We start from the raw sequence: 19,234 nt of genomic DNA on the forward strand, positions 1-19,234 counted from the left end.
GGATGGCATTACCCTGACCTCTAGTAATACTGTGAGAAATCTTGGAGTCATTTTTGATCAGGATATGTCATTCAAAGCGCATATTAAACAAATATGTAGGACTGCTTTTTTGCATTTACGCAATATCTCTAAAATCAGAAAGGTCTTGTCTCAGAGTGATGCTGAAAAACTAATTCATGCATTTATTTCCTCTAGGCTGGACTATTGTAATTCATTATTATCAGGTTGTCCTAAAAGTTCCCTAAAAAGCCTTCAGTTAATTCAAAATGTTGCAGCTAGAGTACTGATGGGGACTAGAAGGAGAGAGCATATCTCACCCATATTGGCCTCTCTTCATTGGCTTCCTGTTAATTCTAGAATAGAATTTAAAATTCTTCTTCTTACTTATAAGGTTTTGAATAATCAGGTCCCATCTTATCTTAGGGACCTCGTAGTACCATATCACCCCAATAGAGCGCTTCGCTCTCAGACTGCAGGCTTACTTGTGTAAGAATGGGAGGCAGAGCCTTCAGCTTTCAGGCTCCTCTCCTGTGGAACCAGCTCCCAATTCAGATCAGGGAGACAGATACCCTCTCTACTTTTAAGATTAGGCTTAAAACTTTCCTTTTCGCTAAGGCTTATAGTTAGGGCTGGATTAGGTGACCCTGGACCATCCCTTGGTTATGCTGCTTTAGACGTAGACTGTGGGGGGGTTCCCATGATGCACTGTTTCTTTCTCTTTTTGCTCCGTATGCATCACTCTGCATTTAATCATTAGTGATCGATCTCTGCCCCCCTTCACAGCATGTCTTTTTCCTGGTTCTTTCCCTCAGCCCCAACCAATCTCAGCAGAAGACTGCCCCTCCCTGAGCCTGGTTCTGCTGGAGGTTTCTTCCTGTTAAAAGGGAGTTTTTCCTTCCCACTGTAGCCAAGTGCTTGCTCATAGGGGGTCGTTTTGACCGTTGGGGTTTTTCATAATTATTGTATGGCCTTGCCTTACAATATAGAGCGCCTTGGGGCAACTGTTTGTTGTGATTTGGCGCTATATAAGAAAAAAGTTGATTGATTGATTGACTTGTAGTTCCTAGGGTTTGTAAGAGTAGAATGGGAGGCAGAGCCTTCAGCTTTCAGGCTCCTCTCCTGTGGAACCAGCTCCCAATTCAGATCAGGGAGACAGACACCCTCTCTACTTTTAAGATTAGGCTTAAAACTTTCCTTTTTGCTAAAGCTTATAGTTAGGGACTGGATCAGGTGACCCTGAACCATCCCTTAGTTATGCTGCTATAGACGTAGACTGCTGGGGGGTTCCCATGATGCACTGTTTCTTTCTCTTTTTGCTCTGTATGCACCACTCTGCATTTAATCATTAGTGATCGATCTCTGCTCCCCTCCACAGCATGTCTTTTTCCTGGTTCTCTCCCTCAGCCCCAACCAGTCCCAGCAGAAGACTGCCCCTCCCTGAGCCTGGTTCTGCTGGAGGTTTCTTCCTGTTAAAAGGGAGTTTTTCCTTCCCACTGTAGCCAAGTGCTTGCTCACAGGGGGTCGTTTTGACCGTTGGGGTTTTACATAATTATTGTATGGCCTTGCCTTACAATATAAAGCGCCTTGGGGCAACTGTTTGTTGTGATTTGGCGCTATATAAAAAAATTGATTGATTGATTGATTGATTAAGGCTAAGCGTAAATTTGGTAAGATTGTAATTCACGTCGGCAGTAATGACACCCGGTTACGCCAATCGGGGGTCACTAAAATTAACATTGAATCGGTGTGTAACTTTGCAAAAACAATGTCAGACTCTGTAGTTTTCTCTGGGCCCCTCCCAATCGGACCGGGAGTGACATGTTTAGCCGCATGTTCTCCTTGAATTGCTGGCTGTCTGAGTGGTGTCCAAAAAATGAGGTGGGCTTCACAGATAATTGGCAAAGCTTCTGGGGAAAACCTGGTCTTGTTAGGAGAGACGGCATCCATCCCACTTTGGATGGAGCAGCTCTCATTTCTAGAAATCTGGCCAATTTTCTTAAATCCTCCAAACCGTGACTATCCAGGGTTGGGACCAGGAAGCAGAGTTGTAGTCTTACACACCTCTCTGCAGCTTCTCTCCCCCTGCCATCCCCTCATTACCCCATCCCCGTAGAGACGGTGCCTGCTCCCAGACCACCAATAACCAGTAAAAATCTATTTAAGCATAAAAATTCAAAAAGAAAAAATAATATAGCACCTTCAACTGCACCACAGACTAAAACAGTTAAATGTGGTCTATTAAACATTAGGTCTCTCTCTTCTAAGTCCCTGTTAGTAAAAGATATAATAATTGATCAACATATTGATTTATTCTGCCTTACAGAAACCTGGTTACAGCAGGATGAATATGTTAGTTTAAATGAGTCAACACCCCCGAGTCACACTAACTGCCAGAACGCTCGTAGCACGGGCCGAGGCAGAGGATTAGCAGCAATCTTCCATTCCAGCTTATTAATTAATCAAAAACCCAGACAGAGCTTTAATTCATTTGAAAGCTTGAATCTTAGTCTTGTCCATCCAAATTGGAAGTCCCAAAAACCAGTTTTATTTGTTATTATCTATCGTCCACCTGGTCGTTACTGTGAGTTTCTCTGTGAATTTTCAGACCTTTTGTCTGACTTAGTGCTTAGCTCAGATAAGATAATTATAGTGGGCGATTTTAACATCCACACAGATGCTGAGAATGACAGCCTCAACACTGCATTTAATCTATTACTAGACTCAATTGGCTTTGCTCAAAATGTAAATGAGTCCACCCACCACTTTAATCATATCTTAGATCTTGTTCTGATTTATGGTATGGAAATTGAAGACTTAACAGTATTCCCTGAAAACTCCCTTCTGTCTGATCATTTCTTAATAACATTTACATTTACTCTGATGGACTACCCAGCAGTGGGGAATAAGTTTCATTACACTAGAAGTCTTTCAGAAAGCGCTGTAACTAGGTTTAAGGATATGATTCCTTCTTTATGTTCTCTAATGCCATATACCAACACAGTGCAGAGTAGCTACCTAAACTCTGTAAGTGAGATAGAATATCTCGTCAATAGTTTTACATCCTCACTGAAAACAACTTTGGATGCTGTAGCTCCTCTGAAAAAGAGAGCTTTAAATTAGAAGTGCCTGACTCCGTGGTATAACTCACAAACTCGCAGCTTAAAGCAGATAACCCGTAAGTTGGAGAGGAAATGGCGTCTCACTAATTTAGAAGATCTTCACTTAGCCTGGAAAAAGAGTCTGTTGCTCTATAAAAAAAGCCCTCCGTAAAGCTAGGACATCTTACTACTCATCACTTATTGAAGAAAATAAGAACCCCAGGTTTCTTTTCAGCACTTTAGCCAGGCTGACAAAGAGTCAGAGCTCTATTAAGCCGAGTATTCCTTTAACTTTAACTAGTAATGACTTCATGACTTTCTTTGCTAATAAAATTTTAACTATTAGAGAAAAAATTACTCATAACCATCCCAAAGACGTATCGTTATCTTTGGCTGCTTTCAGTGATGCCGGTATTTGGTTAGACTCTTTCTCTCCGATTGTTCTGTCTGAGTTATTTTCATTAGTCACTTCCTCCAAACCATCAACATGTCTATTAGACTCCATTCCTACCAGGCTGCTCAAGGAAGCCCTACCATTAATTAATGCTTCGATCTTAAATATGATCAATCTATCTTTATTAGTTGGCTATGTACCACAGGCTTTTAAGGTGGCAGTAATTAAACCATTACTTAAAAAGCCATCACTTGACCCAGCTATCTTAGCTAATTATAGGCCAATCTCCAACCTTCCTTTTCTCTCAAAAATTCTTGAAAGGGTAGTTGTAAAACAGCTAACTGATCATCTGCAGAGGAATGGTCTATTTGAAGAGTTTCAGTCAGGTTTTAGAATTCATCATAGTACAGAAACAGCATTAGTGAAGGTTACAAATGATCTTATGGCCTCAGACAGTGGACTCATCTCTGTGCTTGTTCTGTTAGACCTCAGTGCTGGTTTTGATACTGTTGACCATAAAATTTTATTACAGAGATTAGAGCATGCCATAGGTATTAAAGGCACTGCTCTGCGGTGGTTTGAATCATATTTATCTAATAGATTACAATTTGTTCATGTAAATGGGGAATCTTCTTCACAGACTAAGGTTAATTATGGAGTTCCACAAGGTTCTGTGCTAGGACCAATTTTATTCACTTTATACATGTTTCCCTTAGGCAGTATTATTAGACGGCATTGCTTAAATTTTCATTGTTACGCAGATGATACCCAGCTTTATCTATCCATGAAGCCAGAGGACACACACCAATTAGCTAAACTGCAGGATTGTCTTACAGACATACGAGGTCTGTCCAAAAAGTATCAGACCTTTTTATTTTTTTCAAAATCCATATGGATTTGAATCATGTGTGCTTGCATGAGCCAACCTTGAACCTTCATGCGCATGCGTGATTTTTTCACGCCTGTCGGTTGCATCATTCGCCTGTGAGCAGGCTTTGTGTGAGCACTGGTCCACCTCCCCTCGTTGGATTTTCATTGCGAGGTGGAACCATTTGGAGCTTTGTTGCATCAAATTTTCAGGAAACTGTGAGAGACAGCCAGGTGGAAACCATTCGGAAGATTCAGACGGCTTTCGGTGACGATAGTATGGGCATCACACAGATTAAGGAGTGTTACAACTGGTTTAAAGATGGCGCACAATGTCGGAGGGTGCGCCGCGCTCCGAGCGGCCATCGACAGGCTGAAACGACCAGAGCATTTCCAAAGTGAACGCTGTGTTGATCCAGGACGTCGTCTGACTACCAGAGAAATTGCAGAAGAGGTGGACATCAGCACTTTTTCGGCACATTCCACTGTTACAGGAGATTTTGTAATGAAAGACGTGCAGAAGTTGGAAGTCTCACAGGACATGTTGTGACATGTCCAGCTCTTACACAATTCCTCGGATACTCACTCGACTGAAAAGCCACCGAAAGCCGTCTGAATCTTCCGAATGGTTTCCACCTGGCTGTCTCTCACAGTTTCTGGAAAAATTTGATTCAGCGCTTCTCCAATTGTTCAGACATTTTCCTCGCAATGAAAATCCAACGAGGGGGGAGGACCAGTGCTCACTCAAAGCCTATTCACAGGTGAATGACACAACCGACAGGCGTGAAAAAACTCACGCCTGCGCACGAAGGTTCAAGGTTGGCTCATGCAAGCACACGTGATTCAAATCCATATAGTTTTTGAAAAAAATAAAAAGGTCTGATACTTTTTGGACAGACCTCGTAAAGACATGGATGACCTCTAATTTCCTGCTTTTAAACTCAGATAAAACTGAAGTTATTGTACTTGGCCCCACAAATCTTAGAAACATGGTGTCTAACCAGATCCTTACTCTGGATGGCATTACCCTGACCTCTAGTAATACTGTGAGAAATCTTGGAGTCATTTTTGATCAGGATATGTCATTCAATGCGCATATTAAACAAATATGTAGGACTGCTTTTTTGCATTTGCGCAATATCTCTAAAATTAGAACGGTCTTGTCTCAGAGTGATGCTGAAAAACTAATTCATGCATTTATTTCCTCTAGGCTGGACTATTGTAATTCATTATTATCAGGTTGTCCTAAAAGTTCCCTGAAAAGCCTTCAGTTAATTCAAAATGCTGCAGCTAGAGTGCTAACAGGGACTAGAAGGAGAGAGCATATCTCACCCATATTGGCCTCTCTTCATTGGCTTCCTATTAATTCTAGAACAGAATTTTAAATTCTTCTTCTTACTTATAAGGTTTTGAATAATCAGGTCCCATCTTATCTTAGGGACCTCATAGTACCATATCACCCCAATAGAGCGCTTCACTCTCAGACTGCAGGCTTACTTGTAGTTCCTAGAGTTTGTATGAGTAGAATGGGAGGCAGAGCCTTCAGCTTTCAGGCTCCTCTCCTGTGGAACCAGCTCCCAATTCAGATCAGGGAGACAGACACCCTCTCTACTTTTAAGATTAGGCTTAAAACTTTCCTTTTTGCTAAAGCTTATAGTTAGGGCTGGATCAGGTGACCCTGAACCATCCCTTAGTTATGCTGCTATAGACTTAGACTGCTGGGGGGTTCCCATGATGCACTGAGTGTTTCTTTCTCTTTTTGCTCTGTATGCACCACTCTGCATTTAATCATTAGTGATTGATCTCTGCTCCCCTCCACAGCATGTCTTTTTCCTGGTTCTCTCCCTCAGCCCCAACCAGTCCCAGCAGAAGACTGCCCCTCCCTGAGCTTGGTTCTGCTGGAGGTTTCTTCCTGTTAAAAGGGAGTTTTTCCTTCCCACTGTTGTCAAGTGCTTGCTCACAGGGGGTCGTTTTGACCGTTGGGGTTTTTCCATAATTATTGTATGGCCTTGCCTTACAATATAAAGCGCCTTGGGGCAGCTGTTTGTTGTGATTTGGCACTATATAAATAAAATTGATTTGATTTAAATATTTTAAAAGTAAAACTGCGAGGTTCTGTAAGGGTCAATTCTTGTGAAACAGTTGGGAGGAAAGACCAAAGATAGTTCCAATAATGCACGCTAGTGACGTCACCCATGCAATGGGGCAAATAATGAATGTTACATAGAATCCATCAATCAAATGACAAGTGTCACATCATATAGTATATCTCGAGTCATATGCTGAAGATATATTGTATATCTCACACTCTCCTCATAATATAGGTCAGAATAGCAAAGTGTTGATATCAGTTGCTGGATGTTTCATTAATTTTCATTTTAATCAGGACATTGATTTCAACTTATGTAGGTTACGTTAGTGAAGAGGGGGTGGACTATCAGCCCAGCAGAGCATAGGCCACAAAAGGGCCTATTGCTCACCCCAGAATTACCCTACTTAGTTAAACCTTTTGGTGCCCTTGATAATGGATATCAGGTTTCTAAACTTTAGTTTCCTGATCTGGTTGGATTCCAAATTAATGGAACCCAAAAACCTCTGCCTCAGTTTACCCCATGTTGGACACTGGCCTAAAAAGTGGAGTAACATCTCAGATTCCTCCCCACAGTCTATACGAGGGCTGTCAATAAAGTTACGGTCCTTTTTATTTTTTTCAAAAACTATATGGATTTCATTCATATGTTTTTACGTCAGACATGCTTGAACCCTCGTGCGCATGCGTGAGTTTTTCCACGCCTGTCGGTGACGTCATTCGCCTGTGAGCACTCCTTGTGGGAGGAGTCGTCCAGCCCCTCGTCGGAATTCCTTTGTCTGAGAAGTTGCTGAGAGACTGGCGCTTTGTTTGATCAAAATTTTTTCTAAACCTGTGAGACACATCGAAGTGGACACGGTTCGAAAAATTAAGCTGGTTTTCAGTGAAAATTTTAACGGCTGATGAGAGATTTTGAGGTGATACTGTCGCTTTAAGGACTTCCCACGGTACGAGACGTCGCGCAGCGCTCTCAGGCGCCGTCGTCAGCCTGTTTCAAGCTGAAAACCTCCACATTTCAGGCTCTATTGATCCAGGACATCGTGAGAGAACAGAAGTTTCAGAAGAAGTCGGTTTCAGCATTTTATCCGGATATTCCACTGTTAAAGGAGATTTTTTTAATGAAAGACGTGCGGACGGGTCCGTGTCTCGGGACGCAGCCGGCGCGGTGCGGCGGCACAGGAAAAACACCTCCGTGTTGATAACCATTTGTAAAATCCAGGTGGCTTTTGATGGCTTTCAGTGGAGTGAGTATATGAGAAATTGTTTAACAGCTGGACATGTTCCAACTTGTCCTTAAGGCTTCCAACAGAGGTGTTTTTCCTGTGGTGGAGCGTCGCAGCGGCTGCGAGCCGACGCTGCAATCCGCCCACACATCTTTCATTAAAAAAAATCTCCTTTAACAGTGGAATATCCGGATAAAATGCTGAAACCGACTTCTTCTGAAACTTCTCTGTTCTCTCACGACGTCCTGGATCAATAGAGCCTGAAATGTGGAGGTTTTCAGCTTGAAACAGGCTGACGACGGCGCCTGGGAGTGCTGCACGATGTCTCGCACCGTGGGAAGTCCTTAAAGCGACAGTATCACCTCAAAATCTCTCATCAGCCGTTAAAATTTTCACTGAAAACCAGCTTAATTTTTCGAACCGTTTCCACTTCGATGTGTCTCACAGGTTTAGAAAAAATTTTGATCAAACAAAGCGCCAGTCTCTCAGCAACTTCTCAGACAAAGGAATTCCCACAAGGGGCTGGACGACTCCTCCCACAAGGAGTGCTCACAGGTGAATGACGTCACCGGCAGGCGTGGAAAAACTCACGCATGCGCACGACGGTTCAAGCATGTCTGACGTAAAAACATATGAATGAAATCCATATAGTTTTTGAAAAAAATAAAAAGGCCCTATACTTTATTGACAGACCTCGTATATGTACTGACTTCTTGGAGTCTCATTACAATTCTATGTCTGTTCAAGAGGTTGTGACCTGTGAGAGTTCCAACTACTGTACTTATTATACTTATAGGCAGGCCAGCTAGCTCCCTGGAAAAACCTTGGTTTGTTCCTTCCATGAGCTGTCTTGCCTGCCTGCAGTCACTCAAGTGCTGCCATCGTTTGTGGTGCTGCTTCCTGATCTAGTTCTGGAGGGTGGTCTTCTGCACAGCAGTTGACACCCCTACATCGGGCTCTGGACTCACACGTTGTTAAGCTCCCCAACTTTGCAAGCCAGTCCGCTCTCTCATTACCTGGAATGTCTGTATGACCAGGTACCCACACTACAACTACATCATTAATGTCTCGCAGTGTGTTAAGTGCCTGAGCACACTCCCACATCAAAGCTGATGAGTTAAACATGGATATTCCAGGCCTCACCTTTTCACTTAAAACAAAATTTCTGTTTCAAAAACAAACTAAAACACAAGGCTGTCAATTATTACAAACGAACGGGTGTGATTACACAGGACAGAGGTGCTGAGCTAAAAACAAAGAAAAAAAATCCTACGGTCATGGCACACATTGTCTGTGGTTGATTTTAAAGCCCCAGGTCTTCCAACTATGCCAGTGTTCTAGATCAGCTGAATGAGTTTTAGACCCCATTCAGACTGAGCTTGGCAATCCAACGACTGTGCCTCATGTCATCACCTGCAGTTTGCTGCTGCAGACGAGAGAAAATGTGTTGTAACGACCTCTGTGACAGGTTTCCTAAGTCCACCTGGCTGAGCTAGAAAACAAGCTGGATTGCCAATGCCAGTCTGAACATTGTCTTAGCTATTTTGGTTCTGGTTTGGACTACCTGACACGTGTCCTGACAAGGGAAATAAAACAAAAACAGGTGCATTTTTAAATGTCAGGATTACGATTATCATTGTGTGTGCATGTTACGTAAGAGATATTTTTGTCTACCTAATTTTCTGGGTTATGTATTGTGTCCAGTTGCTTGCTTGCCTTTTCTGTCTCGGTGGGTCTACTGTTTTTACATTTTCTGTGAGTTGATGTGTTTTCTTTTTTTTTTACCTTAGTGAGATAAATGTGAGCATGTCTGTGAGTCCTGCCTGTGAATTTTGATAAACATGTCTATGATCAGGCGTGTGTCCAACCTTTTCTAGGTAACTCCAGTGACTCAGCTTCATCAGGTGTATCCATTTCATCTAAGTTGACATCCAGGTCATCTCCAGTATCTGAATCTTCATCCTCTGTGTCCAAGGTGTCGTCTGAGAGCAGAGAACCTTCGCTATGGTCCAATGACATATTAAGTGCTGGAGCAGGCAATTTCCTCCTTTGACTGGACCCTCCTGATAGATCCGTTGAGGATGGTGGGTCTGGTCATGGAAATATGGATTGAGTGTTCTTAGTTTGTTAATCAGTTGTTGCCAAAAGAGGGTGTATATTGATCAGTGAAGCCCTTGTACTATGAAAATGGTGTAATTGTAGAGATATTGTTACACTATATACATTAATTTAGAGCAAGTAGATCAGTGGATAAAGAGTTGGGATATCTATCTGTGGTGAAAATTTCATCAAACTCCATACAGTAGTGTTGACATAATCCTGCTAACAGACAGACAAATAAATAAACGCTGATTATTTTATTACGTCCTTGGCAGATGTAATAAAGCTAACAAAAATGCAATAGCTCATCATAAAACTAGATGCATGGAAAGCAAACAGAAAATAAATGTACTTTAATATAAAGCTTAAAAAATATGTACACAGCTGAAAAAAATAAATGAATGTAAATCTGAACATAAAACTAACAAAGCATCAACCAATAAGACAAAAACTATCTGAATATGAAGCTAAAGTGAATATAAAAGACAACTGAACATAAAATAAATGTAAAATCAGTGGAGTATAAAACTAGCTGCATGTAAAGCACCAGGAAAAAAAATGGAACATAAAACTAAAAATATACATAGCTAATTTAAAAAATGGCTGTAAAACAGCAATGGAATAGCCAAAGCAGTGGGTCACCCCTCTGAGTCTGGTCTGCTTGAGGTTTCTTCCTCAATATCATCAGAAGGAGTTTTTCATTATCACTGTTGCCTGTGTGCTTGCTCTTGGGGATGGTAAGGTTAGAACTTACTTGTGTGAAGCACCGTGAGGCAGCTTTGTTGTGATTTGGCCAGTGTTGTATAAAGTACCGGAAAATCACACTTAAGTAAAAGTACAGATACCCATTAAAAAAATGACTTTGGTAGAAGTTCAAGTAACAGATTGAAATGCTACTCAAGTAAAAGTCTTAAAGTGTCTAGTATTTATTGTACTTAAGTATGACAAGTAATGTACAACTAAATGTACTCAAGTATTGAAAGTAAAAGTACAAGTAAATGTTAGTCAAAAACGGACTGATTTTTTTTTTTCTAAACGTTTATCTAGGCTTGTAAATGACTGGTAGTATTAGTCAAAATACTGAAAATTGTGCACATCACACAAAAACACTTCAGAAACAAGGTTTCAAAACCTAAATGAGAGTAGGCTACTCACTAGGTGTCCACAGGAAACAATTATTTATTTCTATATGTATTTATTTATTTTCATTGTTACATGGTTTTATCTTTTCTGTTGTGTTTTGTTTCATTAGGTTCTTTGTCTCTTTCTCTAAAACTGTATTGTAACATTATTAGTCTATTATTATTATTGACTATTATTGTTGTTGCTATAATATATGAATAAAAATAAATTAAAAAAATTACAGTTTGACTCGTTTACGACAATGAGCACAAATCAACACAAACGTGCTGATGCAAACAGCTTAATGCTACCTTTAACATTGAAAACGCCATAGCAGGGTTCTAGCTAGGATAAAATTTTAGCGTAGTGGTAATGTCGAGGGAACGAAGCGACCTGGGGTTGGGGGGCTGGTGCAGAAGTGGGGAAGCTTTTGAAAATTCAAGGTAAAAATTGGCCATTTTAGGGGTACCCAAAGGGGAAAAGCCAGGTACGACAGCCCATGTCCCTTCATCATGTCCAGAAGGCTGGGGAAGTTTGTTGAGTGGGCAATCTCATTCTGGGTTAGCCAGTACACGGACCTCAGTGAGACAGTCGGAGTCCATGCACATTTTTAAGTCAAGACTTAAAACCTATTTTTATTCTCTTTCTTGTGAGTAGTTTTTATTTTATGTTTTATTCTTTTACTTCTGTTTTTAATTAGGTATTTTAATTTTTTTATTTATTTATTTTAATTTTTTTATGTTGAACTGTTCTGTGTGAGGCACCTTGAGACAGCTTTTGTTGTAATTTGGCACTTTATAAGCTGATTAAGTTGAAACTGAACAACATTTTATTGAGTCTTAACGTAAATAAATATGAAATTGGTTACTGGATCCTTAAACTCTGGACATAATAAACTCTACATGGTGGATCCTTGATCTCCGGACATAAACAGAAATAAAATCTGTTAGTTTTTGTCAAAAGCATTTCCTTTCAGACATTATTATTGGCATGAATGTATTTCCATATCTATGAGTTGAGCTCTAGCTGCAGCTGTGCTGCAGGTCAGGTTTATAAAGAATGCAAGACGTCTCATTTTGGGAGGAAAAACGTTTTAGTCGACTGTATTGTCTGTTTTGCAATGTTTGTAAGAGGTGTCATTTTATTTAAAGCAGCGATTCATTTTGAAGTTTTTAATTCCAAGTGGACTCTGTCTCAGCAGAGAGCCGCACAGTGTTTGAATCTGCGACAACGGAACGGAGGATGATTCTCGTTTCTCGACTGCAAGACAAGAGTCCCAGTTAGTGACTTTAATCCACACAAAAGTGACTCATGATATTTTAATGGCTTTTAGAGGGGTTAAGAAGCGGACTTAACGCTTCTGAAGAGCAGCGAATCAAAGAGCCACGAGCATTCACGCTTCAAACTGGAGTCGCGCTGCAGAAATGGTTGATTACAGATGCTGTACTGAAAATCGTAACGGTCCAAAATAAGTGTAATGGTCCAAAATTATAGCGTAACGGGCCGTAACGCAAGTTTGCACTAGCTAGAACCGTACATAGACATGCTAACGCGTTAGCATCGGTCCCATTTTTAAGTTATAAAATACATCTATCAACTGTTTCAGAAGACCATAACAGGTCAGTTTAACATAAAAATATTAAATATTACTCACAGACATATGCTCTTCAGGGTTTTAGCGGGAAAAATATTAGGATAAAACAAAATAAAATCCACGAATCGTAGATCGAAGCACTGCTTCGACCTGCGAATCACTGCTTCGATTGGTTCAAGATTCAAAGCAAAGCCGCGCTGCAGAAAAGTTGATTACAGACCCGCTGCAGGTATGTAATCAATGTAGAGAAATGATCATTTTCCTGACAAACACCCCCCATGTGCGCAACTGCAAAAAAGCCTACCGGACATGCCTCATGACAAATCGGCCTGACTTCGTTGCAGTCACTAGTAATCAGTGGTGTCTCTGGGTGAAAACATGACCTTGTGTGTGTGTGTGTGTGTGTGTGTGTGTGTGTGTGTGTGTGTGTGTGTGTGTGTGTGTGTGTGTGTGTGTGTGTGTGTGTGTGTGTGTGTGTGTGTGTGTGTGTGTGTGTGTGTGTGTGTGTGTGTGTGTGTGTGTGTGTGTGTGTTTTGTAATGAGTAACAGCATGGCGCATAGAAAATGTATCGGAGTAGAAGTATGCAATTAAGGTCGGAAATGTAGTGAAGTAAAAGTGAAAGTAAGCTGAATTAAAAAAACTCAAGTACGTACTTAAGTACAGTAGTGAAGTATTTTTACTTCGTTACTATACAACACTGGATTTGGCGCTATATAATATGAAATAAATTGAAAAACTAAAACTAACTCAATATAAAGCTCACCAACCATTAAAAACTATTATATGAAGTGACAACAATAATAATAACAATACTTTTTATAGCACTTTTAAGGTAATAGATTTTAAAGTGCTTTAAATGAATAATAGTTATATATAAAAATAGAAACAGAAGTAAGTCCCACACAGAGCTTGAGGCCCATTGTTGCTGGTGATTACACCAGAAAACCATAGCATGAAACTGATGAGAGACTATGACTCCACCTGGATGGACACCAGTGGGTTACCTCCCCAGCCAAAGGTAGATACAGCTGGGTGGAATAGGACCATGTAGATGAAGTGTCAGTAGATTGGTTAAACTCCTGTCCCACTGAGGCATCTGCTCTCCATATAATGCAAATTGAATTTAAAATGAACATAAAGCCAACATATAAAAGTAACAACATAAAGCCGTCTGTTATCCATACAGGTCATAGAAGCACATGTATGAAACAAAGGCAGTGAATTCACAATTAAGGAAATTTTTGTTAAATAATTTAGATTATAGATTTAGTTTGTTACAAGTACAGCTTTAAAATAGCCCTTGGCCTAAGATGATATCTTGCATTTATTTACCTTCTTGGTTGTCCGTTTCCTCGGCAGCTTCTTCACTGGAGGCCATCTTCTTCATCATTGGTCCTGTGCTTTCTTTCTGTTGAGAAGGCCTGCTTGGGGGTACAGAAATGCAATAATGATCCATGATATAAATTACCATTGCTATCAACATCACCACCATAATCACAAGCACACACAGTAGTGGACCAAACAAGCCAAAGATGATCATCTACAAATAAACATGTGGCAGCTCTTCTCTATGACACTGAATGACTAGCATTTTCAAATCTGGACATTTGACATAAAAGAGAGAGGCGGAATGAGACACGCCACTTTATTCCCAGGCGTGCACGTGTGGGCTGTGACACAATACTGTGCAGTGTTACTACGGCCCACCCCATAACCCTAGCAGACTGATTAGCATAATGCCTGCTAACAACAGAGATGCACTACAGAGAAACATCAATGTACAACTGTGGATGCACCGAAACACATTCGCCAAGAAAACACACAAAGTTGCACTGCTGTTTCAGATCATCTACGTTTTGAGAAACTCATCTTGTTTCCCCTCACAGTTGAGTGATGTGATTATTTGTATAGTAGAGGACGGCTGCGTATGCAGACACACATACACAACAAAAGAGAAGGGAGGGGCTATTCCTTATGGCACCACAAAGATGGGGCAGGTCAGAAGAAGGGCACAAGAATTCTGATATAAGAGACTGAATGTGCTTAAAGTGACATATTACGATTTTCAAAATAGCCATAAAAATGGACATGTATGTCACCATAATGTCCTGCAAAATTTAGGATGAAAGGATGAAAGTTATAAATCTTGAAGATTGTAAGGCAAATATGTTACAGAAGGGAAAGAAATGCTGTAAACAATGATCAAAGGGAAAAGTCCTGAACCAGATCCAAAAGATCACAAAAATTTGAGCAGTTTTCTAGACTCCAAGACCAGTAATTAAAAAATAAAATAAAATAAAATAAAAAATCTCTGAGAAATGCCTGTTGCTTAGCTAGCTTGTACAGTGGCTGAAAGAGGCCATAACACTAACCCAGTGGTCAGTCGGCGAGAGGCGCGGTACACCGTGGGCACTCCGCCAGCCCATCTAGGGGTCGACTCGACACACAGGGGCACCACTAGGAATTTTGGGCACCATGAAAAGAAATCTTACTGCCCCCCCCCCCATATTATTTTGTAAGTATTATAATTGTATTAGGGGCCCCTGTCAATCATGCGCCCCCTGGAATCCTTCTCCTTATTCTCCCCTTTTCAGCACCCCAATTGACACATACAGCCAAACACAAATTTAATAAATTTGCAAAAAAAAACAAAAAAAAAAAAACCTTTTTTCATGTTCTCATTCGCATCCCCAAACACGTCCTTTTTGGACTTGCTATCAGGCAATAGTGCTCACCGCTATCCACTCTTCTGCTCAAATCTTGCTTGAGTAATGGCCAGTTGTACACTATGTGCTCTAGAAATGTTCACCGGATAGCCTGTTCATATTTGTGAAAGCATAACTTAGTTCTGTTTTTGATTTTAAACTTCATTACATGTATGATCAAAAGTTTAACATCACAAAGCAATGGGTAACAAAAGCACTAGTATGTAAAAACATTCTTCCTTCAAGAATACCCCTGGACCATTTCTCCTGTTGCCTCTGGACAGGTCTTCCACCTCTCTTCTGTTCTTTTACCCATTACCGGTAGTAGCACCGTTTTGATCAACACCCTGGTGGATAAACGTGTCGATGGTGGTCACTGTTAACCAATCGAGTACGGAAATCCCATTTTTGTTCTTCATATTTGATTCAACACAGTTTATGGTAGATGTCCCACCAGGCTGACAATCTCTCCTCCTGTATCTGTGGTTGGGACTCTCACGCAGAATGCACATGTTTGAGAACCCTGAGTGGCTGAGTTTTTTCTTATTCTTAGAAATAACAAACCTTGAAAGAGATCAGACCAGCTGTGTAGGAAGGGTTATCTTGGAGAGTGAGATGACTGTTGTTCCCTTTCAGTCATTACATCATAGGTGTCAAACTGATTCCAGGAAGGGCCAAGAGGGTACAGGATTTCTTTGTAACCACCAACTTCAGCAGGTGATTTCACTGATGAACATCACTTTGAGCAGATGGGAAGAGTTCATCAGTGAAATCACCTGCTGGAGTTGGTGGTTACAAAGAAAACCTGCACCCTCTTGGCCCTTTCTGGAATCAGTTTGACACCTATGCATTACATCATATACTGATCTACAGTCGCATATAATCTTAGGTCCCAAAGAACATCAAGTCCGACGTGGCCCTGATTCTGTTTATCTAACTGAGAAGCAAATGTGAATGTTCATAAGTGACAACTCACCTTGACAGTAGAAACTGGATGTATCCATCTGGCACGTACTGTGCGTGATCTCTTTCAGCGCGGACATCTGATTGAAACATCTGTCCATCAAACTGGTAAAGAGTACAGTCTGTCTCATTAGGTCTTTGGCTGTCAGTTTGATATTCAGAACACTGGAATTCAGAAGTGCACATAGAATTGGAATCGCTTTCGTAGTGGCTTTTTGAAACTGGAACATCTAAGTTGTATTGGTCATGATTCCCAGCCCAGTCGGATCTGTACTGTTCAGGAGCAGCATCGGATGTAAACTCAGCATAGACGTCTGTGTTCTGATGGATGGTGGATTTTCTGGTGGCTGGATGGGTGTTCTGGTATTCAGTTCTTTGGTCAATGTGATGGTAGTTGTAGCCACTTTGGGTGTGACTGGGAGTTGCAGGGGGACTTTGCACCCAGTGAAATGTCACATTATCATTGGTTGACTGCATTGACAGTTGTGATGTCACATCTTGGAGTCTTCTTGCAAGTGTGCAGGGTTTGAGCCAATATAGACAAAACAAGACATTTATTCAAGTTGTAACAAACAACACAAACAACCAAAATTAACTTGTGCATTGCTTAAGAATATGATGTTAGTCATCAAACACACAGCATTGTGCAAATGTTTTAGGCACCCCAAAATTTTGATAGAACTGTTTTATCTTTAGTGGGTCAACTTTAAATCATTTTTTTTTTTTTATTCTACTTTTGCCCTGTTTCATTGAAGAAACAAATGATCAAGTTACACACTTCATTGTGAAAAATAAAACTTGGTTCCTTTGTAGGCGTAATGCCCAAAACATTGCAGAAGAAATACAGTTACAGGTGATCACATAATAATACTAGAGCACTGCGCTCGTAAATCAAAATCACAAACCTCCACAAACACTAGTTTCCACTAGAGTGCATCCTGAAAGTATTCACAGTGCTGCATTTTTTCCCCACATTCTATTATGTTACAGCCTTATTCCAACATGAAGTAAATTCACTTTTTCCCCTCAAAATTCTACATTTTTTTTTTTTTTTTTAGATTTTCTGCAAATTTATAAAAACTAAAAAACAAACAAACTAAGAAATCACATGTACATAAGTATTAACAACCTATGCCATGAAGCTAAAAATTGTGTTCAGGTGCATCCTGTTTCCACTGATCATCCTGGAGATGTTTCTACAGCTTCATTGGAGTCCACCTGGGGTAAATTCAATTAACTGGCCATAATTTGTAAAGGCACACACTTGTCTACATATAAGGTCCCACAGCTGACAGTGCATGTCAGAGCACAAACCAAGCATGAAGTCAAAGGAATTGTCTGTAGACCTCTGAGACAGGACTGTCTCAAGGCACAAATCTGGAGAAGGGTACAGAAACATTTCTGCTGCTTTGAAGGTCCCAATGAGCACAGTAGCTTCCATCATCTGTAAATGAAACAGAGCCACCAGGACTCTTCCTAGAGCTGGCCGCCCATCTAAAGTGAGTGAACAGGGAACAAGGGCCTTAGTCAGGGAGGTGACCAAGAACTTTACGGTCATTCTGTCAGAGCTCCAGCATTCCTCTGTGGAGAGCTGCAGCTACACAGGCTGCTAGCTGTTGCTTTCACTGACCGTCCATCATTTCAAAGTGTCATAGATTATCGCCTCGTTTCTGCTTAAAATTGGCATCAGAATGATTTAAGAGGTTTTACCTTGACATCTGATAGTTAATAATCACATTAATCCATTTGATCGCTTTGGGTGAGAGATTCCGTCTCACAGGTGCTTCTGTGGTCATAAATGATGCATGCACAGTGAAGGCAGGGTGGACCAATGGTAGAGCTGCTTTCACTCTATAATAGAATGTATTTTACTCTATTTAGACTTGGACCAAATGTTATCTCGGCAGAGTATATTTTACTCAGCAAAATTTACAGTGTACATTGAAGCATGGTGGTGGCAGCATCATGCTGTGGGGATGTATTTGGGATTTTGCTCTTGCTTGCCTCTACTGGTGGTTGGCTCTCACTGCGGTATTGTATCACTTCCTGTTCCGGAGCACAGCGGTGTTTTTCTGTATCTGTTAGCTGTTTAATCTGCGCAGTTAGATTGATCTAGTTATCTAGATTACGATTTGTTTCCCAGTGTAATCTTTACGTGCCTTAACTAAAGCACTCCTTCTGCTGAATCACCTCTAAATTATTTACACATTATTCACTTTGCGTGTTTTTAGGAATCCGCTAGCTTAGCGCAGCTACTAGCTCTTAGCCGATTTAGCATGGCGGCTTCTCCCGTCTCTCCCGCACTTTTCTGCTCTGGGTGTGAAATGTTTAGTTATTCCTCGGCCTCCTTTAGCAGTAATGGTACTTGTAATAAGTGTAGCTTATTCGTAGCTTTGGAGGCCAGGCTGGGCGAATTGGAGACTCGGCTCCGCACCGTGGAAAATTCTACAGCTAGCCAGGCCCCTGTAGTCGGTGCGGACCAAGGTAGCTTAGCCGCCGTTAGTTCCCTCCTGGCAGATCCCGAGCAGCCGGGAAAGCAGGCTGACTGGGTGACTGTGAGGAGGAAGCGTAGTCCTAAACAGAAGCCCTGTGTACACCGCCAACCAGTTCACATTTCTAACCATTTTTCCCCACTCGGCGACACATCCGCCGAGGATCAAACTCTGGTTATTGGCGACTCTGTTTTGAGAAATGTGAAGTTAGCGACACCAGCAACCATAGTCAATTGTCTTCCGGGGGCCAGAGCAGGCGACATTGAAGGAAATTTGAAACTGCTGGCTAAGGCTAAGCGTAAATTTGGTAAGATTGTAATTCACGTCGGCAGTATTGACACCCGGTTACGCCAATCGGAGGTCACTAAAATTAACATTAAATCGGTGTGTAACTTTGCAAAAACAATGTCGGACTCTGTAGTTTTCTCTGGGCCCCTCCCCAACCGGACCGGGAGTGACATGTTTAGCCGCATGTTCTCCCTGAATTGCTGGCTGTCTGAGACGGTGTCTGCTCCCAGACCACCAATAACCAGCAAAAATCTATTTAAGCATAAAAATTCAAAAAGAAAAAATAATATAGCACCTT

The 19,234-nt window shown here is 41.1% G+C and overlaps 1 protein-coding gene across 1 annotated transcript in view; it reads right to left on the reverse strand.

Moving 5' to 3' along the window:
• LOC117509960 overlaps nt 1-19,234 on the reverse strand; it is an 89,667-nt gene that overhangs the window by 34,688 nt on the left and 35,745 nt on the right. Inside the window, exons 7-9 of the mRNA XM_034169568.1 lie at nt 16,170-16,664; nt 13,821-13,912; nt 9,540-9,761 (exon numbers count right to left, since the gene is read on the reverse strand). Of these exons, the coding sequence (XP_034025459.1) occupies nt 9,540-9,761; nt 13,821-13,912; nt 16,170-16,664 (809 nt within the window). The remainder of the gene's footprint in view (nt 1-9,539; nt 9,762-13,820; nt 13,913-16,169; nt 16,665-19,234) is intronic.

The sequence above is a fragment of the Thalassophryne amazonica genome, chromosome 5 (genome assembly GCF_902500255.1).
Source record: "Thalassophryne amazonica chromosome 5, fThaAma1.1, whole genome shotgun sequence".
In the NCBI taxonomy this organism is placed as follows: Eukaryota; Metazoa; Chordata; class Actinopteri; order Batrachoidiformes; family Batrachoididae; genus Thalassophryne; species Thalassophryne amazonica.